Source organism: Peromyscus maniculatus, chromosome 18, assembly GCF_049852395.1.
Source record: "Peromyscus maniculatus bairdii isolate BWxNUB_F1_BW_parent chromosome 18, HU_Pman_BW_mat_3.1, whole genome shotgun sequence".
NCBI classification, from domain to species: domain Eukaryota; kingdom Metazoa; phylum Chordata; class Mammalia; order Rodentia; family Cricetidae; genus Peromyscus; species Peromyscus maniculatus.
In genome coordinates this window covers 20,867,136-20,891,406 of record NC_134869.1, presented here as the reverse complement: position 1 = coordinate 20,891,406, position 24,271 = coordinate 20,867,136, and the positions used below count along the sequence as shown (strand labels likewise).

The following is a 24,271-nucleotide window of genomic DNA, read 5'->3' as shown; positions in this document are numbered from 1 at the left end:
CAAGTTGCTTCTGGTCGTGGTGTTCATCACACAAGAGAAACGAGGCAGGACGGGAGGTTTACGGACTGGGTGGAGTGAGGGGGATGAAGCATCCCTGTGGAACTAGATTAACTCAGTTATAACCTCTCAAAGACCTTCTACAGTTAATTCTCTGAAGACAGTGCTCATTCATACTACAGAGCTGAAATCAGTTAGGTAGCCTGGAGTGTTAGCCAGACACGCTCACGACAAAACTATCCACTAGTCAACTGCCTTCTAAAACGGAGGCCTACCGGAACAAAGACTCTCTGGCACTAAATTCACTAAGCATTCTATTATTAGAATGAATTCAATCTTTCTGGACTAGACACTCCCCTTTTGTAGTATCTCTGAGGCTAAGGGGAAGAACTCTCTATATAGATTGTATATCCGGTACATATGTATGTGAACCTTTAGTATCTAAACAAGAAAGGAATTTGTTACCAGTGAAATCCAGTTTTGCTGTTTGGGGTTGTTCATTTCTGAGGAAGAGTCTAGCTGTTCAGCCCAGGCTGGCCTCTGAATCTTGACCCTGCTTCAGTTGAGTGGAGTACTAGATTTACAGGCATGTGTCACCACGCCCAACCTCCAAAGGTTTTGTTCTGTTAACCTGTTCATAAAATAGGACTTTAAATGAAATTAGTCATATTCCTAGCTACCAAAATCCCTGCCATTGTTTAAGGTCACACTTGTCACTGACTGTGACACTGCCTACTTCATCCCTCAAGGCTAGCTGCATAACTGATAAATCAATATTCTTTGCAAATGGCACCAACAACTACCCCTGGCCTAGAAGCTAGGGGTCCCACTAGAGCAGGGATGTGACACTAGACGACCCTGTTCTGTCGGAGCTCAGCCTATGTGCTACCAAAGCAAGCCTAATGTAATATACAAGCTCTTCCTCCCTTGAATTTGGATCACAATGTTGTTCCTACAGATGTCCCCAGCAGAGGCGACCTATGCTTCTAGTAACATACAGAACAAGCGGAAGGAGGGCAGCTCAATTGTTTTGGTGAGGCATGCAAAGACATTGGTCTAAGATCTGCCCTCAATCCAATTATGCCAACAGTGTAATTTAGTTCCAAACAAGAATTTAGAGCCCAAGGGCCAAGGAGATGGCTCAAAGATAAATTCATTTGTCACCAAGCCTGATGACCTGCTCAAGTCTGACTTCCAGTACTCAACAATGAAAGGAGAAAACTAACTCCCACAAATTTTCCTCTGATCTCCATCCCTCCCCCCAATAATATAATAAAACCCAAAGCAAAGACCATCACACTAAAGATGAAATAATATGGTCGAGTGTAGTGGCACACAAAAGAAAGAAAAGAAAAAGAACAAGAGAGACTGTAGGGAGCTTTTGTGGTGATATATTGTGTACTCTAATAAAATTTACCTTAAGATCAGAGGACAGAATAAGCCACTAGATTAAACATAGAGGCCAGGCAGTGGTGGCACATGCCTTTAATCCTAGCACTTGGGAGGCAGAGATCCATCTGGATCAGAAGTTCAAAGCCATCCTGGACAACATGAGATTGACTCAGTCTAGGAGAGAAACAGATTAAACACACCTTTAATCCCAGTGAGATCTCAAGCCTTTGCTTGGGAAGCACACACGCCTTTAATCTCTGCACTAAGAATGAAGTAATATGGCTGGGTGGAGAAAGGTATATAAGGCATGAGGAGACAGGAACTAAGGTTTTTCAGCTGGAGAGCTTTCAGCTGAGGATTCAGAGGCATTCAGTCAGAGGTTTTGCGGAGCTGGTGAGGTGAGACATGGCAATGGCTTGTTCTTTTGTCTCTCTGATCTTTCAGCATTTTCCTCAATATCTGGCTCTGGGTTTATTATTATAAGACCTATTTAAAATTTGTGTTACAAGCATTAGTTTTTTAAGGGGTTGTCACCCTCCAGATAAGCCCCCTTGGCAAGGCTGCATAATTTCAGGACAGCACCATTTACAATACAGTCTACATGAATGGCAGCCTCTACAGCTGGGATGTGCAAGAATGCAAATATCTTCAACTAAATAAAAGTTCAATTTATCAGCTGCAAAAAGCTTGTGTGTGTACAGGGTGCCATGTTGCTGGCTCCAGAGCCAACCTTTTTATAGTCTAACACATAGAAAATGGATTCTACATGCTGGTTTTTGCACGAACTAGCCCATTTTCCTAACCACTATTGGTAAATGGGTATCATTGCCTTTCAAAATGGTTGGTTCATTTCAGAATTAAAATGGTTATATACTTTGTGTAACTGATTTAAATTTTCCACTCAGTAGGATACACTAAATTTCTTTATAGTAAAGGAAAATCTTTGTTTAAAAAAAAAAATCAGTTACTAGTAAGAACCAATACTACATAATGCTCAGAATTGTTTTAGGCTCTGTTCTTTGCACTTTAACAACTCTAAAGCTAACTGTGTATGCGCGTGCATGCATCTCCATCCCCAGAAAGGTCAAATGAAGTTCCTCAAGCTACTACTTGGCAGACATAAAAGTAAAGCCAAAAGAATCTAGCCCCGAGTGTTGTGCTTCCACTCTAGATAACCACACTTCACACTCCCTACAATCAGCATTTTGCTCTGGAATTTTAGGAGGATAAGACTAAGCCATGAGCCATATTTTAGCTGCCCAAATGCCAATACTTCTACTATCTGGAAAATCTAATGATAGCCGAAGTACTACTGAGCCCGTGTTGGAGCCCACTAGGTTTCCTAGTGGCTGCACCCAGCAGGACTGCATGGGAGGTTGACTGGACCACGGGCCTGGGTACCAGGTGACTGTAACTAGCAAGGGGGAGGTCTTTTGCTCCACCCCTTGGCATTGTTATAAATAGACCTCGGGAATAAAGTTCTGGGCCGGTGGATAAGGGTCCAGGCCCACTCGAGTCTAGTCTGTGTTTTCTCTCTGTTTCTCTCCCCCTATTTCTAATTAAGTCTCTTATTCCTCATTCCTCAAGAGTTCCTGGGGTAAATAAGTGTGGGGGCTGGTCCTCTACAGATGGCGCCTGAACAGAGACAAAGAAAAAGATAAAGAAAACAAACAAGCAAGCCCTAGAACTTGGTGAAAGAATTGTAGGGGGCATTGTTGAGTGTAGGCATGCCGAGAAGGAATTGAAAAATGAAGGCAATGGTATTTTATTCTCGGGTGTATAGGTAGGCAGTGAAGGAAATACCGCAAGGCTGCTGAGTTAGAATTCTCTCTATAGCTCCCCGCCCCCTTTTCTAACTATAAAAAAAATAAGGAAGGTAGACTGTAGCAATACAGTGCAGGAAAAACTCAGAAGTATAAGGTAGTGTAGAAAAAAAATTACTTAAAAATATAGATTTAAACAGGCCATAGGTTTAGTATAAAGTCAGTCAGAGAAATGCAGGTTTAGAATACATAGGCCTCAGGTTTAAGGATACGATGAAAACAGTAATTTAGAGTAGGTTTTCCCAAGCCGGGACTCGGAGAGCAATGTCCATGGTGGACTGTGGACATGGCAGTTCCAGAAAGCCACCAGTAACAAGAAACAGCTCCAGAGACTGCCAGCTTCAGAAAATAGAGCCAGAGGATCTCGGAAGCTGAAACCCTCAAGGCATCAACGCCGTCTACAAAGCTTTCTACCCAAAGAAAGCCACAGTGAAAAACAAACAAGCTAAGCCACGAGAGAGGCTAACGACAAACAGCAGTTTGGAAAGCCCTGCAGAGATGCCGCGCTGCAGGAAAGGTGAACAGTAAGGTTCTGCAACCTTTGAGAGATGCTACGGAGGAGAGAGCCCAGGTTTGCGTCGCCTGGGGAAAGATGAACCGCAGAGATGGCAGAGTCCAAGACTGCTTCCGGAGGCCTAGCCTCTGTGCCAGATAAGCAGCTGAGACACTTTGGAAAGCAGGAAGCTGTGGAGGTGAGAACCATACTCCAGCCTGAGACTGACTGCAGCCTGAGCTCCCAGCAGTGGGATGTGAATGCAATCAAGGAGCTGCCTTGAGGCTACACTCGTGGTACAACAGGACAAGGCGCTGAGGATTCTAGGACTTGGTTTGCTGAGCACATGGAGTCAGCAATACAGATAATGAATGGGTTTTCCTCCCAAAGCCGGGGTTGCCATGGGAAGGCCACAGTTTCAGCTCCTGGTCCGGGAGCGGCCCCACTGCGGAAGGCTACAGACTGCAAAGCACATGTAGCTGAAAGCAAAAGTTTCAAAGAGACTTGCTTTAACTGCAAAGTTTTGGTTATGGGACTTTTCGTATTTGGAACTGTTTGCTTCAGAGTCATTACGATTCTGGCAGCTATACAGACTTAAGGGCAGCTGACAAGCCAGGCCCTGTGTACGAGTCAGTGCTCAAAGGAACTTTTAGGAATGGTACCAGAACTCTTTGAACTTTTGAACTTAAGAAATGGAATGGACAGTAAATGATTTCATTACAATGGGACAGTTTCAATTTGCTAATCCATATAGACTATCAACAGTGATGATTGCTGTGGGATGGTCTGTATGTCAAATTACTCTGATTGGTCAATAAATAAAACACTGATTGGCCAGTGGCTAGGCAGGAAGTATAGGCGGGACTAACAGAGAGGAGAAAAGAAAGAACAGGAAGGCGGAAGGAGTCACTGCCAGCCGCTGCCATGACAAGCAGCATGTGAAGATGCCGGTAAGCCACGAGCCACATGGCAAGGTATAGATTTATGGAAATGGATTAATTTAAGCTATAATAACAGTTAGCAAGAAGCCTGCCATGGCCATACAGTTTGTAAGCAATATAAGTCTCTGTGTTTACTTGGTTGGGTCTGAGCGGCTGTGGGACTGGCAGGTGACAAAGATTTGTCCTGACTGTGGGGCAAGGCAGGAAAACTCTAGCTACAGATGATGGAACTGTTTATGTAAAAACGGAACTGCTTATAGAGAAATTTAGGTTTTCTAACTAGGCTGGAGATTTAATTTAAAATATAAAGAAAAAGGAGTCAATGTTCCTCAGAATATTTAACTTATAAAATTTTTTTGTGTTACTTGAGTGAATTAATGTTATGTTTTGTATAGTTCTAAATTGTAGGTTGAGAGTAGGCTTGTAGAAATTATTATGTTAACCTATTGATATTGATGCACCATGGTTTGGTGAAGTTAAGAAAGTATTTAAGATGTATACATCAGAAGTTTACTCTTTGTTTTCTTAGCAAGAAATATTAAAGAGTTTGCTTTAAGATGTAAAATTGAGAAAACTGTAACTATGCACAGCAATATTTATATTAGAATTATGTTAACCTGTTAGTCTTTAAGTTTGCTGAGGTTACATCAGGAATTTTTTTTCTTTTAAAATACAAAGAAGCGGGACCTGTTGTAGCCCACTAGGTCCCCTACACCCCTTCTGTAGACCACCCCTGACACAATTAGCTACTTTATGCTGTCTCCACCAACCAACAGGGGCCCAATCCCAAGTGCCCACATCTGTGTCTCAATCCTGTCCTAGTGGAAGAGATGAGCATCTCCATGGGAAAAGAAGATGACCAACTGGGAAGAGGTGACACTCAAGAACTTAAATGCAGTCTAAGGATTTAGGAAGTCAGAAAGTGGCTGTAAATGGTCGATAACGTGGGGGTGGGGTGGGGGTGGCCGGAACACTGGGACAGATTGTTCCAACTTCCAGCTTTTTGTAGTGTAACTGCACAGGCTATACACTTACAACACCAAATTCCAAAGCCCACAGCAGCAGGCTCACTCTGTTGCTCTTCCAGCAGCTCTGACACTCTGTCCACTTTCCTTCTCTCCTTCCATCCCCACCCCCCCACACTTAGCTCTCTCCTCTCCGCCCTCCTTGGGTTTTGAGCCCTCTCACTCACTAAGTAGCCCTCGCTGACCTCAAACTTAGGTCGGTCCTCCTGCTGCTGTATCTCCTCCGTGGAAGCGTCTCGACTGTAATGAACAAACAGCCTCAATAGTGACTGTATAGCATATTCAAGGCAAAGACATGCAGGTTCCAGGGTTCTCTATCAGCCAGCCTAGCCTATCAACAAGGCAGATCCCTGACTCACAAAACAAGATGGATAGCTCCTGAGGAATGATACTTGATGTAGGCCTCTTGCTTCCACACAGATCACTGTTAGTGTGTGTGCTCTCTACCTCAAAGTTTTTTGTTGTTTTGTTTAAGAACTTGAAGGATTGGAGAGATAGTTCAGTATTCTAGAGGACCCAGCTTTGGTTCCCAGTACCCACATCACAGAACACAACCACTTTTAACTCCAGGTCCAGGGGATCCAATGCCCCACAGGCAAATCCTGCATTCATGTGGTGCACATACATACATGTAAAATAAAAATAAATCAAGTGAAAGAATTTGAAATTAAACAGCATGAGAAACAAGATCTGGAGCATGGTGCTATCTGCTCTAGTCCAGCTAAGGTAGTAAAGGAGGCCAGCCCGGGCAACCCAGTGAGATCCTGACTAAAGTAGAAGGAGACAAGGCTGGGGCCAGGGAAATAAAGGGTTCCGCTGGTAAAGGGAGAAAGCACGAGCCACCAAGCCTGCAACTGCAATTCTATCCCTAAAAGCCACAACTTGTCTTCTGACTTCCACATGTGCACAGGGCACACATAGGGGAGACACACACACACACACACACACACACACACACACACACACACACACACACAATGTAAAAGAACATTTAAAATATCAGGTCAAATTCAATGACTGAATGCAGCGGGCCAATGAGATGGCTCAGCAGCTAAGAGTACTTGCTGGATTCTAACCCTCAGAGGAAGGAAAGCCCCGACTCCCAAAGGTTGTCCTCTGACGGCCACACACAGGCCACTGCACACACATTCACATTGAAACAAAACCCACGGGCAGGAAGGTGCTCCACGGGTAAAAGGCGCTTGCCACTAAGCTTGAGAACCTACCTTCAATAACCTGAGCCCACAGGGTGGAAAGAGAGCAGACTCTCAAAAAAGCTGTTTTCTGCTCTCCACCTGCACACTATAGAATGTGTACACTCACATACAGATACATACACAGCATCAATCAATAAAAATGTAAAAAATTCAAAATATAAACGTGAAACTCATTTCATGCTACCAGTTTGAGCTACAAAGTCATAAAAAAAATTACCCTTAAAATAACTGATTTAGCCGGGCGGCGGCGGCGCACGCCTTTAATCCCAGCACATGGGAGACAGAGGCAGGCTGTGAGTTCAAGGCCAGCCTGGTCTCCAAAGTGAGTTCCAGGACAGGCTCCAAAGCTACACAGAGAAACCCTGTCTCAACCCCCCCCCCCCAAAAAAAAAGAATAACTGATTTAAGCCAGGAAATGGTGGCACATACCTTTAATCTCAGCACAGGAGGCGGAGGAAGGCAGATCTCTGAGTTTGAGGCCAGTCTGCTCTACAGCGCCAATTCCAGGACAGCCAGAGAGAGAGAAACCCTGCCTCAGAAAAACAACAAAATAAATAGCTCTGGCTGCTCTTCCAGAGGACCCAGACTCAACTGCCAGCACCCAGATGGCAGCTCACAACTGTGTGTAACTCCACTTCCTCACAGAGATACACACAGGCGAACATCAATGCACACGAAATACAACAATTTTAAAAATGCAGCTGGTTTGATTCTGGAGGGCTAGCACCTGGCTCAGATCTACCTTCTGTGTGAAGTTTTCATCAACTGTTTCCTAAAAGGTTCAGAGCCTGTGCAAAACCTGGTTGTGGGAGGACTCAGAAAACTGAGCTGTCCTGGGACTGGAAATTGCTTTGTCATTTGTCTCTTTGGGGAGCTTCAGATTAGGGGTTTTGGTATTTGGAAACTGACTTGCTAAGGTGCAAATTGTGTAACAATAAAAAAAGCTTGTATAAAGCTAGTCAGTCAGTTCACCAGAAGTTAACTCCCTGCAGCTGCAAAGGCTGAAAATCATCCTAGAGTGACCCTGTTTCTTCCACAACCCATGTGAACCAAACGCCAGACACAACATAAAAAATTGAAATAAATAAATAAAAATACAAAAAAACTAGCTAGATTTAGCCAGAATATCTATGTAAAGAGACTGATGTGAAGGTTAATCCTTGAAGCTGGTTTATGTATTCATGTAAGTTGTTTAATCACCAGAACCATCTTTGAAAACATTTTACAGAAATGTAGACAGAAACATCTACAATGGTAGACTATGGACTACATTAAGAGTCTTTTTTATCTAGTATGTAATGTTTACTTAAAGCTTTAAAGTACAGCAGTGTTCCCCTAAGCTTAACCAACAGCCTACAAATCTCTGCAGGACTGAAGGAAGCCAAGTACAGTAATATCACAAGAGTGTCTTATTCCTACCTACAGGAAGGGCCATGTCAGCTCTTTTTCTCCTTTAAAAACAGCTACCCTGGAAAATCAGTGTTAGCTATGAAGTCAACACCTCTCCGGTATCTTCCTATGACTGCTAAACTCTAAACAAAGGAGGTGTCAGTGGAAACAGAGAGAACTTGTTTCTCAAGGATTCTTGTCCTATTGAGTATCACCTGACACTCATCCAATTTGTAATTTATCCAATATTGAGAGAACCATGCTAATCATCATTCCTCCCTAGACAGCCAGGCATGATTTAACTCAGGAGCAGGCAAATTCATCACTGTGATCAAACAATTCAGAAACTGCACAGGGAAAGCAGCACAGAAAGGAACTATCAATGAAACGGTTAAGATGAAGGGAAGACTGTGAGGTTTCACATCTCACTTCCTTTCGTGTGTGCATGTATGCACACTGCACATGATGTAGAGGTCAGAGGACAACTTGCAGAAGTCTGTTCTCCCTTTCACAGTACTGGTCCCCAGGAAGTGAACTCGGGCTGTCAGCTTGGCAGCAGGCACCTTTGCGCACTGAGCCATCTCAGCAGCCCAACTCTGAGGTCTCACGTGGCCGATGGAGCTGGAACCCAATCCTACCCACAATGGAGAGCCCTCAAGATTACATTTTAGATGTTTCACCGTGAAAAGGTGTCTGTGAAGGAAGAAGAGGTAATGAAAAACATCCAGAAGAGACAAAACCCCCCTAAACACTCCGGGGAAAGAGCAACGGCTGGCTGCCGACAACTAGGCTGGCACTGGTGAGGCTAACAGGAAAGAAACAGTAGCAGTGCTGCTGATACCCACAACAGAGAGCAGGCCAGCACGCCAGTCTTTCTCTGTAAAACCAAGGTGGATAAAACATCCAAGTGCAGACGAGCACCAGGAAGTGAGGTGAATCTGAAACTCAGTTTCCTCTTCTGTGTTTTGTTCAGGCCATCACCCAGAACCCAGGTCTGGAACTCACTGTACAGCCCAAGATTACCTCTGCCTCTAATTCCTCAGTGCTGAGACTACATGTATGCACTCCCACACCCTGCTGGATGAGCACCTGCTGGATTCACGGCCTTGTGAGGGCTAGGCAAATATTTTACCAACTGAGCTACATATATGTCCAGTCCTAGAGCAATACATACATGTAAGTAAAGGATTTCTTTCACAGGTCACGGAAATATTTCTTTTGGAATTAGTGGTGTTGGTCATATGGCTCTGAATATATTTTAAAAAAAAAAACACTAAATTTTAAAATTTGAAAGTACTCAATTTTATGTTATATAAATTATACCTTAAAATAAAACAAATGAGCCAGGAGGTGGTGGTGCACGCCTTTAATCCCAGCACCCAGACAGAGGCAGATCTCTGAGAGTTCAAGGCCAGCCTGGTCTACAGAGTGAGTTCCAGGACAGTCAAGGCTACACAGAGAAACCCTGTCTCAAAAAAATCAGAAAATAAAAAAATAGATAAATAGATAATAAAACAAATGAAGCAATTAGTTTTCACTTCAATATTCAGTGAGAAAGTAACATTTTACTAGGCTAGATTGAAAAAAGGGGAGGAGTTTTTTCCCATTACTATTTTTAGTATATAACACTTGGTACAATAACTGCATTTTTAGTAATGTATTAATAAATAACCTTCTGAAAGGAAAGAACTTTTCTAATTAAAATGTGAAGGGTGGTGGTGGTGGTGGTGGTGGTGGTGGTGGTGGTGGTGGTGGTGGTGGTGGTGGTGGTGGTGGTGGTGGTGGTGGTGGTGTAGTACTCCTATAATGCCAATGCACAGAATTCCAGGCAGGAGGATTAGAAATTTAAGGACCTTCCATACAGCAAATTCTAGGCCAGTCTGTGATACTTGAGATCCAGTCTTTTTTGGTTTTTGTTTTTGAGACAGACAGGTTTTCTCTGTGCAGCCTTGGCTGTCCTGGAACTCACTCTGTTAAACTCAGAGATGCACCTGCTTCTTTTCTGACTCTTGAGTTCTGTGATTAAAGAGGCTCTGAATATATTTTTTAAAAAAAACACTAAATTTTAAAATTTACCACTGCCTGGACTAAGATCAGTCTGTCTTCAAAACAAAATAACAAAAACAGCTGGTGTAGAATATTCCTTTACACTGTGTGAATATATGTCACTGTAATTGGTTTAATAAAGAAACTGACTGGCCAATAGCTGGACAAGCAGAGGATAGGTGGGGCTGGCAGACAAAAAGAAGAGGAAGAGGAATCTCAAGAGTCTCAAGGAGATGCAGAGGAAGCAGAAGGGAGATGAACTTGCTGTACTAAGAAAAGGTACCAAGCCACATGACAGAGTGTAGATAATATGGGTTAATTTAAAATGTAAGAGTTAGCTAGTAACAGTCCTGAGCTACTGGCTGAGCATTTATAATTAATAAGTCTCCAAGTGGTAATTTAGGAGCCGCACTCCTGACGAAAAACTCCATCTACAAGCTGGACTTAGTAGAGCAGGATGGCATGGCTGGATGCTGAAGCAAGATTATCATCTCAAATTCAAGGCCAGCCTGGGCAACTTCAAGCTAGACTCTATCTCAAAAAGTCAAAAAAAAAAAGGCGGGGGGGGGGGGGGGGGGGGGGGGGGGAGGATCAGCAATAGAATACTTGCATACATGGGGCCCTAGGTTCAATTCCTGCACAATAAAAAAAAAAAAAAAAGAAAGAAAAAGTGCCAGGCAGTGGTGGCGCACACCTTTAATCCCAGCACTCAGGAGGCAGAGGCAGGCGGATCTCTTTGAGTTCCAGGCCAGCCTGGGCTACCAAGTAAGTCCCAGGAAAGGCGCAAAGCTATACAGAGAAACCCTGTCTCGAAAAACAAAACAAAACAAGAAAGAGAGAGGAGAGGGGAGGGAGGGAGGGAGGAAGGGAGGTTAAAGAAGGAAGGAAGGAAGGAAGGAAGGAAGGAAGGAAGGAAGGAAGGAAGGAAGGAAGGAAGGAGGAAAGAAAGAAAGAAAGAAAGAAAGAAAGAGAGAGAGAGAGAGAGAGAGAGAGAGAGAGAGAGAGAGAGAGAGAAAGGAAGAAAGGAAAAGCAACAGCAAAGCACGGTGTTGGGGGAGGGGTAATGAGAATAGCTCTTTCACAGCCAAGGGTAAGAAACGTCAAGTTTTATAGCTGTAAATCACTATTTCCAACTGTGGAAAAAAATATTTTTTCCCCTAAGCTAACACCAAGAATTATCTGCAGGCAGAAGAAAACTGTATGAGGAAGGTATTTTTTTTTTATTCTCTCCAAATGGGAGTCAGATACAAATAAATCCTTCTCTGAGTTGAAAACACAATGGAAGCAAAAAAAGAAATTGAAATCTACTTCTAGGCTTATTTAGTAGAACACAAAGGCTTTTTTGTTTTTGTTTTCTTTTGTTTTCTGAGACAGGGTTTCTCTGTGCAACAGCTCTGGCTGTCCTGGAACTCATTCTGTGGACTAGGCTGGCCTGGAACTCAGAGATCTGCCTGTCTCTGCCTCCTGAGTACTGGGGTTAAAGGTGCGTGCCACCACCACCCATCCAAAATCAGTTAACATTAAAATGGTTTCAATGTGATATGACAACCTGAGTGTCCTAAGAACAGAGCCAAAGTTGGTATCACAGGGTTGTAATTAATAATCCCAGCATTTGAAGTGCAAGGAGACTGACTGACTGAGGATACTGGCCACACAGCAAGACCTCATCTCATAGGGAAGGCAGGGAGGGATTCAAAGGGAAGACAGGAAATATCGAGTGGCATGGTGGTAATAACTGCTTTCTAGTCTAGTCTCAAAGAACCACAAACTCTGAAGTCAGGGAACTTGAGCAAACGTACAACGAACTTCAATGCAACAATAGGCAAAAGCCTATGATTAAACAGTAAAGAATTCTGGACAAAAAAAAGCAAAAAGACAGGACCTGGAGAGATGGATTGGCAGTTGTGAACACTTGCTATTCTTGCAGGGGACCCAGGTTTGGTTCCTAGTACCCACATAGCTTACAACTGTCCTTAACTCTAGTTCCACTTCTGGCCTCCAGACACCATGGACACACGAGGTGCAACACACACACACACACACACACACACACACACACACACACACACACACACACACACATTTTTTTGTAAATCAAGAAAACAAAGTAGCTAAATCCTTCACTTGAACATGCTTCCATTTCACTGGTCCACATATTAAAAAAAAAAAATTGCATTGCTGTATGTAGTATTTAGCCCAGGGAACTACACCACTTGGGTTCAAATCAATATTCCATAAATTACTGAACCCCCTGTGCAAGACAGTTGATCTATAAAAAGGGAATAATACACTCACAGGATTATTGCTGAAATTAAATGAATGCATACACTGTGCTTAGAACAATGCCCAATTCATTGTCAGTAAGATCTCATTATTATAAAGAATTAAAAAACTGTATGACTAACCTCATTTCAAGAATAGTTGCCGGGCTGGGGAGATGGCTCAGTGGTTAAGAACACTGACTGCTCTTCCAGAGGTCCTGAGTTCAATTCCCAGCAACCACATGGTGGCTCACAACCATCTGTAATGAGATCTGGCATGCAGGCAAGACACTGTATACATAATAAATAAATAAATCTTAAAAAAATTTGTTAAAAAAAAAAAAAAAAGAATAGTTGCCACAAATCTGGGCATGGTGTCTCATATGCCTAGAATTCAATTATTTGAAAGGCTGAGACTGGAGGGGTGCAGAGAGTCTAAGGCCAGCTACATAGTAAGTTCTGGGACAGCCTGATTATGACAAATATTGATTATCACTATGACAATATCTGGTATCACCTGGAAGACAAACCTCTAGGTTATACCTATAAGAGAGATTATTTGGATTAAAGTTAGCACATAGGCATTCCCATAAGGCATTACCTTGATTTAATTAGGATGGGAACACTCACCCTTAAGGAAGGTAGTAGCCCCATTCCTTTCCTGGGCTTGGTTTCTGGACTGTAGAAGGATAGATGTTAACTGAACATAAACATTCACTATTCTTGGCTTTCTGTGCAGATACAACTTGACCAGGAGCCTCAAAACTTCTACCTTTAGCTTCCCCACCAGGATGACCTGTTATCCATGAACTGTGAGTCAAAATAAACCTTTTCTCAGGCTGGAGAAATGTCTCAGTGGTTAAGAGCACTGGCTACTCTTCCAGAGACATGGGTTCAATTCCCAGCACCAACACAAAAGCTCACAACTATGTTAAGCTCCAGTTCCAGAGGATCTGATGCCCTCTCTGGCTTCTATGGACACCAGGCATACATACAGGCAAAACACCTATACAAATAAAATAATTTTAAAACAATAAGAAACTCTTTCTCTTCCCCTAACTTTTGTGGGGTTTGTTTTTTGTTTGTATTTGGTTTTTTTTTTTTTTTTTTTTTTTTTGAGACAGGGTTTTTCTGTGTAGCCTTGGCTGTCCTGGAACTAGCTCTGTAGACCAGGCTGTCCTGAAATTCAGATCCGCCTGCCTCTGCCTTCCAAGTGCTGGGATTAAAGACCCTTAAGTTGTTTTTGTGAAGTTTATTTAATCATAGCAACAGGGTAAGAAACCAATACCCTGGACTATAGCGTAAGACCATATCTAGAAGAAAAAGTCACTCTATACAACAACTCTCTAATGAACATTATCTACAGACTAAATTTGAATTTAACAATCTAAAAGCTGACAAAGCTTTGCCTGCCCAAGAGTTTGTTTTGTAGTACTAGGTAGGGATCAAATCCAGGGCCTCACACATGGTAAGCAAATACTGTACCGATGAGCCACCTTCCCATACACCCCTTATGTAGCTGAGGTGACACTCAAACTCACTATCCTCCTGCCTCAGACTCCTGGGAGGTGATAACAGTGACATACCACTACTTCTGGCTGCTCAACAGGTATCAGTGCTAACTTGGAACACAGTGACTAAACAGTCATGATTTTCAACAAACCCTAACCCTGAAGTTTTTTAAGATGTTAGACAACCACACATACTGGATTTATAAAATATACCCCTGTTTTTTCTCTACCTTATTCCACACTTCATACTTACTAGTCCCTCTGCGTAAGAACATGACTTTCCAGTAGAGGACAGAAAGGCAGACAAATCAGTTATGAAGAATGAAAAATGTGCCCTTCAAGCCTTACTAGGTTACTGAAGTGTTTTCTTAGCTATGATAGCTGTAATCCCTAAATCTGTAAAGACTGTGAGAATACAAATTGATTTGCCTAAAAATAACCAAATTGACAGAGACAAAACAAATGATAGCACTGAAAATTAAAGGAGAGCTTGCAAATTTGAACAGCCCATTTTCTTTTTTAAACCAAGATGTATCCGCAATTAGATGCTGAAGCCAACATTTCAAAGTATCTAGGGGCTGGCTATGGATCAGTAGTAGGAGTTCATGCTTAAAATGTGCAAAGTGAGTCTAAACTACATGGCGAGTTGCAGGGCTGAGGAAATAAAAACCAAGCATGCCTCCATAATCTCAACACACAGGAGGCTGAAACAGGAGGACAAGCAAGAAGCCATCCTAGGAAAAGACAGAGGAGGAAAGGGGGGAGAAGAGAAGCAGAAACTCCCACCAAACAAGAAAGGAAAAGTGGAGAAAAGAAACTAGTGTGCTAGGTGAGGAGGCTGGCTGGTTGACAGGCTGGTTCTGAGATGGCCTTACGTAGTCCAGGCTGGATGGAACTCGGTAGAGGAGTATAACCTTAAAGTTCCGGATCTTCTGCATCTACCTCCTGAGTGCTCAAACTAGCGCCCATGGGCCACCAAAGCCAGGGCTTTTACACACTAGGCAAGCACTACCAAATGAGCTACCACACTGCCAGCTTATTACATTTTAATCAACTCCTTGAATAACTCAGCTACCATTTTATCAGACAGCATTTTCCTTTTTTTTTTTTTTTTGGTTTTTTTGAGACAGGGTTTCTGTGTAGTTTGGGTGCCTGTCCTGGATCTCACTCTGTAGACCAGGCTGCCCTTGAACTCAGAGATCCGCCTGGCTCTGCCTCCTGAGTGCTGGGATTGAAGGTGTGCGCCGCCGCCACCTGGCTTTATCAGACAGTATTTTCTTATCCATAACTAATTTTAAAAAGTCAAAAGAATGTCACTTTGGATGTGTTGGCATGCCTGTGATCCCAACACTCTGGAAGCTGGTGCATGATGTCAAATTCAAGACCAACCAAGTCTCAAAAACAATCAAATGGGATCAGAGACAGCTCAGTGAGTAAAAGCATAGAACTGCCAACCTGAGTTCCATCCCCAGAAGTCAGGGAAGGAGAACCAACTCCCCAAAATAGTCCTCTGAGCTCCATGTGTGTGCCATGGTCCATGTGTACACAAGCAAGCAAGCACACATGCACTTGAAAAAATGGGGAGTGGGTTCAAGACAGGGGTTCTCTGTGTAGCCCTGGCTGTCCTGGACTTTGCTCTATAAACCAGACTGGCCCAAAACTCAGATCCATGAGCCTCTGCCTCTTGAGGGCTGGGATCAAAGGCACACAACCACCACACCCAGCTAAAAATTAAGATTTTTTTTTTTAAAGATCAGAGTATCCTATCAGTGTAACATAAAGCCGAAATTAGATTTATCCATTCCCAAAATAACCAGTTCTTCTTTATGATAAACAGGATAAGAGAAATCTCTCACTTTAAGAATACTTTTGAGTGACCTTTATTAGCTTTAAACTGAGAAAAATTCTAATGCCAAATGATGTGGTTGGTAGTCCACACCTTCTACTCACAGCCTTCTCAAGGCTGAAGCACGATCTCAAGTCTGAGGATAATCTGGGGTAGTTAGCAAGAACTTGTAGAAGAGCAGCAGCAAGGGAGTTAGTAGCTAAAAACAACTACCAACACCCAGTGTCATCCACACAATGCCATATAGACAAAGCTATTAATATTAGAGGGCACCATTTAAAAGCTATCAACAAGCAATTAGTTACAATCCTACAAGGCAGCTCTATAAAGTGAGTCACCCTGAAGGTAAACTGTTGGCAGGTGGGTGGGGAGGCTATCAGGATTGTGCATGAGCAGGGGAAGAAGCCGAGTACACGTGAGCTGAATTACTGTGGTCTTTGACAGGACACTAAAACTCTGGTGTCTGCAGTGAAGACCTGAAACCCTGAAAGGCAGATGTGTCAATCTTAATCATCTCTGCCCCCTCTAGAGCTCTCCCCCCATTTGGTCCTAGCCTTTTGTTTTCTGATGAATTTGGAGGAGGCACACAAGAGACATGTCAGTTGGCAGCATGCTTGCCTAGCATGGAAGCCCTAGGTGCAACACTTAGCACCGCATAAAACTAGGTGCAGTGGTACATTTGGAGGCAAGAAGATCAGGCGTTCAGAGGAAGTCTGAAGCCAGCCTGGTTCACATGAACTCTTGTATACCAAGAAAAGAGAACATCTATATCTATATATATCCTTTCAGACACTGCTAGTTCAAATGAACACTACTAAACACAGCAACAACGTCAAATTATAATATACAATCACAGCTCCTGTAAAAATTTTTCCACATAAATCTCATTCATTATGTCAATTAGTATTGCAATGTCTATTATGTATTTGCCAAAGATTCTCTTGACATTAAGGAGCAATACCAGAATCACCCAAAGTCATACTACAGGTTTAAGAAGTATTAAGTGTTACACAGAGAAAAAGAGGGGATTGTGTGGACAAAGAAACAAGACAACTAAAATTAAGGTAGACTGTAGGCAGAGTTTTCCTCTTCTGACCACTGGCTCCAAAGTAAATGCAGACTTATATTAATTGTAAATGCTTGGCCAATAGCTCAGGCTTATTACTAACTTCTACAATTTAAATCACCCATTAGCATGGCACATTCATCTGCTTCCTTCAGGTCTGTCTAGCCAGTCCTGACTCCACCCTTCTTCATCCCAGCATTCTCAGTTTGGCTTTCCCACCTAACTTTACCCTATTCAGCTACTGGCCAGTAAGCTTGTTTATTAAACCAATCACAGCCACATAGAATCACAGTGTACAGAAGGGTTATTCCACAGCTGTAGACCTCTCTAGGGACAGGACTTATGAGAAAAGAACACAATACACATTACCAAAGTGAGCAAGCCAACAAACACCAGAGAAGGCCCATGAGTGGATTAAGTTTAACCCTTCATTACCCAAGGCAGAGCAAGCCAACACTCTAACTGTAGGAAAATAGCCTCAGTCAAGTACAAGAGATGAGCCGATCCCAGATATATATATGCAGGGTCTTGTAGTTGGGGACAGTTAGTCAAGACGTTGATTTTATTATGTGCTGGAGAACCACTACAGTTTTCAGCAGTACAGCATCTTTAAAACAAGAAACCACCTGCTGCTTAGAAAGGCACTAATGCAACAAAGCAGGCAGCAAAGGACAGACCTGACCAGCGGCTTCTGACAGATGGGAAAATCTGCCTAACATACGAAATAGCGACTACAGAATTTCAAGATTCGTTGTTTTTTTTTCTTCAAGACAGGGTTTCTCACTCTGTAGCCCAGGCTGGCCTCGAACTCACAGAGATCCGCCTGGCTCTGCCTCCCAAGTGCTGGGATTAAAGGCGTGCGGTGCCACCACCCAGCAAGCCTACAGAATTTCTAATGGAGTGAACACAGGAATCTGAGAGCAGAATCCACCAGGTGAACAGTAACTCAAAAAAAAGTCACTTCCACTGGGTATGGTGGCACAAACCTTTAATCCCAGCAATCAGGAGCAGAGCATTCTGAGGTCAACAAAGGCTGCACAGTGAGACCCCATCTAAAGTGAAGGGGGTTATCTTTCACTTCACTGCTATCAAGGTTATTTTTTACATACCTTATGTCATTCTCAAATAAGAGACAGGAAGGTCACACTTCCAGTTTTAAGACCATAGGAAAGTCATTTGAATCAGTCATTAGGCTGCAAAAAACATGTTACCTGGTTCACAAAATGTCATCAAATAGCTTTAGAAATGAACAAATATAAGAGCCATCATGAGGTAGAAAGCACCATACTAAACTGCCCAAACCAAACTGTCTAAATCAAACTATTTGGTATTTGTGAGATAAGAATAGTAACACTGCCAGGTATAGTGTCCTACACTTTAATTACTAACGGGAATTAATTCCTTTAATTCCAGAACGGGAAGGCAGATGCAGGGAGATCTCTGAGTGTGAGGCTAACAGGAGTTACATGGAGAGGTACTGTCTCAAAAAATTAAAAACAAAGAACTCTTAGCAATAGTAGACCTTATCCTTTGAAAGTTAAAGGTTACCAAGAAATAAAATACTAATCCAATAGAAGAAAGTATGTCCCTATGGCCTCAAGTACCCTTACCACACAGTTCTCATGACATAGACCCCCTGTATAGTAACCTGTTTGAAATAACCTCCTCTCATATATATCCTAGGCTGGCCTCAACCCCCTAAGGAGCCAAGGATGGTTAACTTTTTTTTTTTTTAAGGGTTCCTCTGTGTGGCTTTGGCTGTCCTGGAACTCACGGAGATCCATCTGCCTCTGCCTCCCGAGTGCTGGGATTAAAGGCGTGCGCCACCACCTCCCAGCTGGATGATTAATTTCTAAACCCTTCTGCCTCTATCACACTGGGATCCGAAGTATACAACACCACGATGGATGAGTGCAGTGGCACACACCTTCAATCCCGGCACTCTAGGCAGAGTCAGGTAGATCTGAGTTCCAGGCAGGCCAGGGCTAGAGAGAACCGCTGTTTAAAAAACAAACAAACAAACAAAATAACACCATGATGGGTTTGTGTGCAGCGTTGAGGATAGCACTCAGTAGGCTTGCACGGAAACTTTAATGTAAATATGTTTTTCTTCTTGGGGTGTTGCTCAGTGGTAAAGCATCTGCAGAGCATGTACCAAAGCCATAACTAGTTTCAATTCAATTCCCAACACTAGAAAAAAAAATTTTTATACTGATTATAGAACCTACATAATACAAAAATGGATACTAATCTCTTAATCTGCCCTAGTGATGGGGGGGGCGGGGCGGCGATCCTTTAAAGCTGAAAGTACTAAAGTCAATATTAAATCAAAAGAGGTGCCTGCAATAAAATACTGCAAAGATTATATATTAGAGCGTGAGTTTACCACTACCTTGTTTTATATAGCAAAATGGCAACCTGAATGTATGCTTAAGCATTGTGTACCAAATGAACTCAACTGTGGGCACCACTTTCAACTTTCTACTTTAAACCATTTCCGTAAATTTATAACCAATATTCCACAGAATTCATTTTCCCATCCAAGACTTTCATATTACTGCAGAATACCAATCTTCAGAATCAAGCAAAAATGAAAAACTACATCAACTGATAGATATGCTGTGCATTTTATAGAATTATATTCATTAGCAATCTGTACTATGTTTAGTCCACAATCAAAGTAACAATAAATAGAAACTTGGTCGGCGGTGGGGAGCCCTCATTTTTCAAATGCAATACTGATTAACACGATCACTAGTGGCCATGTGTCTGTTTCAGAATTAAACGACGGCCAGGGCCTTCTAATGCACGGCCCAACAATTAAAATCCACTGTGAAAGAATCTGAGATTCAAAATACGGCAGTGGAAGTTTATGTTAAGACTCCAGTGCTCACTGACAATGTACTCTTTCTTCCTAAGAACTCTTACAATGGTCTTGTTTTTTTTTTTTTTTTACTTTAAGCACCTTTCTGTCACACACCCCCATCTCACACATTTGTGACATAGTGCAGGACATCCTTCAGAGAGTGAACACCGCTATAAATACGTGTTCACTAGATTACAGCAAGCAAAATGAAGCTTCAATTTGGGGCTCTTCGCTGGCACCTCGAGCGGTGCAGATTTTTAACCAATATCCTTCATAAAAAGATGCCAGATATTTTTTTTTAGGATTTAGTTTTCTTGGATTGCTATACCTATCGTGTCTGAAGACTCAACGGGGTTATGTAAAGCCTTTAGAAAACCAAGATACGAGTTCCTCCCTGGTTCCATATGTACTTATCGAAACACGGTATTCCTCAAGAGCCTCGGGAGCGCTTAATCTTTAAGGCGCAGGTCACCTGCGAGGCAGGCAAACTATTTCCCAGCTCATCCCCATTTAACTGAGGCCCCTCCGAGAAGCCTTGGGTAATTAAACGGGCGCCTCGGAATGGAAAACAGTTGGCCAAAAAAAAAAAAAGAGTTTGCCAACCAGAGTAAAATCACTTCGCAGAGATTACGAGCAGAGGAAGGAAACGCGGAACGCGGGCAAGCGGACACGGAAGCCAGGGCCCCCGGGCGCCGCCGAGCCCCCAAGGCCGCCGCCGAGTGCGAGCGGCCGGGACGAACATGTGCGGGGTCGGTGGCAGGACGCGCGGCCCTCCCGGAGCCGCCTCTCGCGCTCCGCCGCGGCCCCGCCCGGCTCTCTCTCTCTCTCTCTCGGGGGGCCCGGCTCATTCATTCTGCACCCGGGACAGGCGTCCCAAAGGAAGGGAGGCTCCGGGGCGGAGCGGCTAGCCCGGGGCCCCCGACCCCGCGCCCAGGCCACGCCGCGATGCCCGCCGGCCCGGGGATCGAGAAAAGACCGCCGAGGCCCGAGCCGGCCCCGCAGCCCCGCAGCCCCGCCCTCCGCCCGGCACCGGCCGGGGCCTCCCCGTGCCGCGGCTCCCGCAGCCCCCGGGAGCCGCTCTCCCCCCGGCCTCGGCCCCGGTGTCCGGCTTTCAGCGGCGGCCGGAAGTCTCCCGGGCGCCCCCTCCTCGCCGCCGCCGCCGCGGCCGGACCCTTCTCCGCGATGCCTCCCTCGGGCCGTCTCGGCGGCTGCCGAGGGTGGGGGGGAAGCGGATGGCCGCGGCGGCCCGGCGGGAGGAAGAAGGCGAGCGAGCAGCCCCCTCATCCCCCCCCAAGATGCCCGCCCGGGGCGGTTACCTTGATGATCCTGCGGGGCAGCCCGGCCATCTTGTCAGATCCCGAGTTCGGCCTCTGCTCTTGTCTCCGGCTCCGCTCGCCTCACGCACGAGTGGAAGTCCCGGGCTCCACTTCCGGGGGACGTCGCCGCGTTCGCGCTCGCCGCGTCCGCCGCCGCCGCCTCCGCCGTGGCCCCTCGGGAAATGTAGTCCCGGCTTGGGCGGGCGCGCGCGCGCGCGGGAGCTGCGGGGCGGCCTTTCCCCTCCCCCGCACGCCCCGCCCCAACCCTAGCCCCCTCGGGGGAGGGGGTGGGTGGCGGAAGTGACGCTCCGCGGCGGGGCAGGGACTTGGGGGAGGCGGCGCGAGGCGGCGCCCGACTTCTTGGCCCCGCGGCGGGATCTGCGCCAGGTGGGGGTGCGGGGGGTGGGGTGGAGGGGTGGGGTGGGGGTGGGGGGAGCGTCCCCCTTTCCGGCGGCGCCCACGAGCCCGCGGCGTCCGTGCGACCACGCCTGCGCCGGTGGGCGACGTAACAAAGGCCCCGCCCCCCGACGTAAGCCCATTCATTCCTTCGGTCGGTTTTGTTCATTCAATGTCCCCCGCGGTTTGCGCGCCCGATGGCCAAGCTTCTACCTGGGGAACTCGCTAGTGATCAAGGCCCTGACAATTCTAAGTGTTTAAATTTCACATTAAAAAAAAAAGGGGGACCCCTCTGACCCCTCCAAACCCCCCCCCAAAAAAAGAGGATTTGGAGCAAGTAAGGGAGGAGGCCAAAGGAATGCAACCTAAATGCTCGAGCCTAGCAGTGTCTTTATCCTTTGGGTTTGGTTTTTCTGAGAAAGGGCTCGCTATAGAACCCGGTCCGGCCTGGAGCGCTCCCCGCTGTACCCCTTGAGCTGCCTTGGAACTCGTGATTCTCCTGCCTCTGCCGGCTGAGTGCTGGGAGTGTAGGCCTGTGCCACCACCTACAGCTGAGCCCAACAATCTTATTTCCTAACTAGAGTGATCCACCTGAAGGATCGGAGCACTCAGTGATCCCTGAAAGAGTTGGATTGCCTGCAGAGTGAAGGCCCTTAAAGAGATTACTGGGTGTTTTCTTTCTTTTTTTTTTTTTTTTTCGTTTTTCGAGACAGGGTTTCTCTGTGTAGTTTTGGTGCCTTTCCTGGATCTCGCTCTGTATCCCAGGCCGGCCTCGAACTCACAGATCCGCCTGCCTCTGCCTCCCGAGTGCTGGGATTAAAGGCGCGCGCCTCCACCGCCAGGCTGCTGGGTGTTTTCATTTCTTTTGCTATTGCTGCGATCGAGTACCCCACAAAGGCAACTTAAAGGAAAAAGGGTTGATTTCAGCTCAAAAATTACAGGTTACAGTCCCTTGTAAGGGGGGTATAGTCACAGCAGCAGGAACACACAGCTGGTCACATCCAATCCATCATCAGGAATTTTGCCTGCTAGTGCTCATCTTTCTCCGTTTATACAGCCAAGGTCACATCCACAATTAAGTACCCGTACTTCCATTAAATCAAGACAATCCCCGCCAGGCATGCCCAGAGGCCCTTTTCCTAGATTCTATCAAGTTGACCATACTAACCAACATGAGTCTGGCGCCTTTAGGAGCCAGCTCCATCTGAACTGGACTTAAGGGTGCTTGTGAGGCACCATGTGGGTCTTCTGCTAGAGCAAGGAGTGTTCTTTACTGCTGAGCCATTTCTCCAGCCCCGCTCATGAGACTGTTACGGAGACGTTGCTGCTTCCATTTTAAAGTGTCGTTTAGATGGGGTTAAGGTTTTCTAAGGTTATAGCACCACAGTGCAGCTGCTTTCCCAGGCAGGACTGCCAAAACACAGGCCTTACCTAACAATGGCTCCCAGCACAAACAGTAAATGCTGAATGAATGCCTGAAGGACAGGGCTTAGTGCAGAGTTACAGCAGAAGACTACAGAAAAGGTGAATCATGCTTTCCTGAACTCAAGAGTCCACTGTGAAAAGGACACAGTGATGCAGTCTAATGTGTTAAGCTAGAAGATCACATCAGATTTCCCTGGGACTGGAGTTACAGACTCCAGTTCTGAACCACCGTGTGGGTGGATACTGAGAACCAAACCCAGGACCTCTGGAAGAGCAACCATCTCTCCAGCCCACATCATCCCCCCCAGCTCCTTTTAAATGAAAAAATGAAGGCTGAGGAGTAATGATGAGAACTTGAAAACAAGAATTTCAAGTAACCAGAAATCTGGAGTGGTTGGTTCTGTGCTTAAAGGAACCCAGAAGGTTAATGACCCTAAAGAGCTCTTCAGAATATTTTAGAAAAAAGCATAAGAGAATGTACCCTTGTAGGAAGATAGAGCCACCATAAGATTAGAAATACACAAATCTGTAGTATTCCCTGGGATCCACAAGGAAGATATAACTCTGCCCCATGCTTTACCAGCCCGGAAAGCTTGATGATGGCCAGAAATGCCAATTCCAAGCCATCTCACAGCACTGGCAAGTTGATGCTGGTAGTTAGTTCCTCTCAAGTGGGTTTCCTGAATATCCCCCCAACCAGGTGGCTGAGCTCCAAGAGAGCAGGAATTCTGGTATGCAAAAGTAGAAGGCGATGGTGATGCTGTTCTTAACCCAGCTGTGAAAGCCAGTGGCCTCGTGGCATCACAATCGACTGGTCAACAAAACATCCACTCCATTTCAAGCGTAGGTGACATGGAGTCTACTTCTTGAAAGAGAGTGTCCCAGAAACTAGCAGAATACAAATGGCAGAGCTGTGGTTAGGACCAACCTTGGAAACCGCCTCTGCTACATGGAAACCTGGTCAGTTTTCCTTAGATGATCTTGGATGCAGGCTAGGAAGAGCACTTATGCATCACTTCCTCCAGATATTCAGATTCCCAGCATCAGTGTGGAAGCCTGGGACTCTGCAAAGATTTAATAGAACCTAACATTTCAGAGCAAAAGACTTTGAACTTCAAGAATAAATTTTAAAAAGGGCTAGGGAGATAATGGGTAAAATTACTTCTATGTAAGCATAAGGACTGTTGAGAGGCCAGCTCCAACCTTTTAAAGGGCTCCTATGAGGAGGAGAGAGGAATACTAAACTTTTAGATAGAAAGAT

At 44.9% G+C, this 24,271-nt stretch overlaps 1 protein-coding gene across 3 annotated transcripts in view; it reads right to left on the bottom strand.

Annotated features, from left to right (window-relative positions):
• The window catches only part of Ube2n (ubiquitin conjugating enzyme E2 N), a 33,804-nt gene extending 10,797 nt beyond the window's left edge, over nt 1–23,007 (bottom strand). The window contains exon 1 of one of the 3 annotated variants that reach the window (XM_006999074.4): nt 22,754–23,007. In XM_006999074.4, coding sequence (XP_006999136.2) covers nt 22,754–22,789 — 36 coding nt within the window. In that variant the 5' untranslated portion in view covers nt 22,790–23,007. Of the gene's footprint in view, nt 1–462; nt 3,231–21,189; nt 21,447–22,753 lie in introns of those variants that run through there. The other 2 variants (XM_076554662.1, XM_042263658.2) reach the window with 2 other exon arrangements.
• Between the last annotated feature and the right edge of the window lie 1,264 nt (nt 23,008–24,271).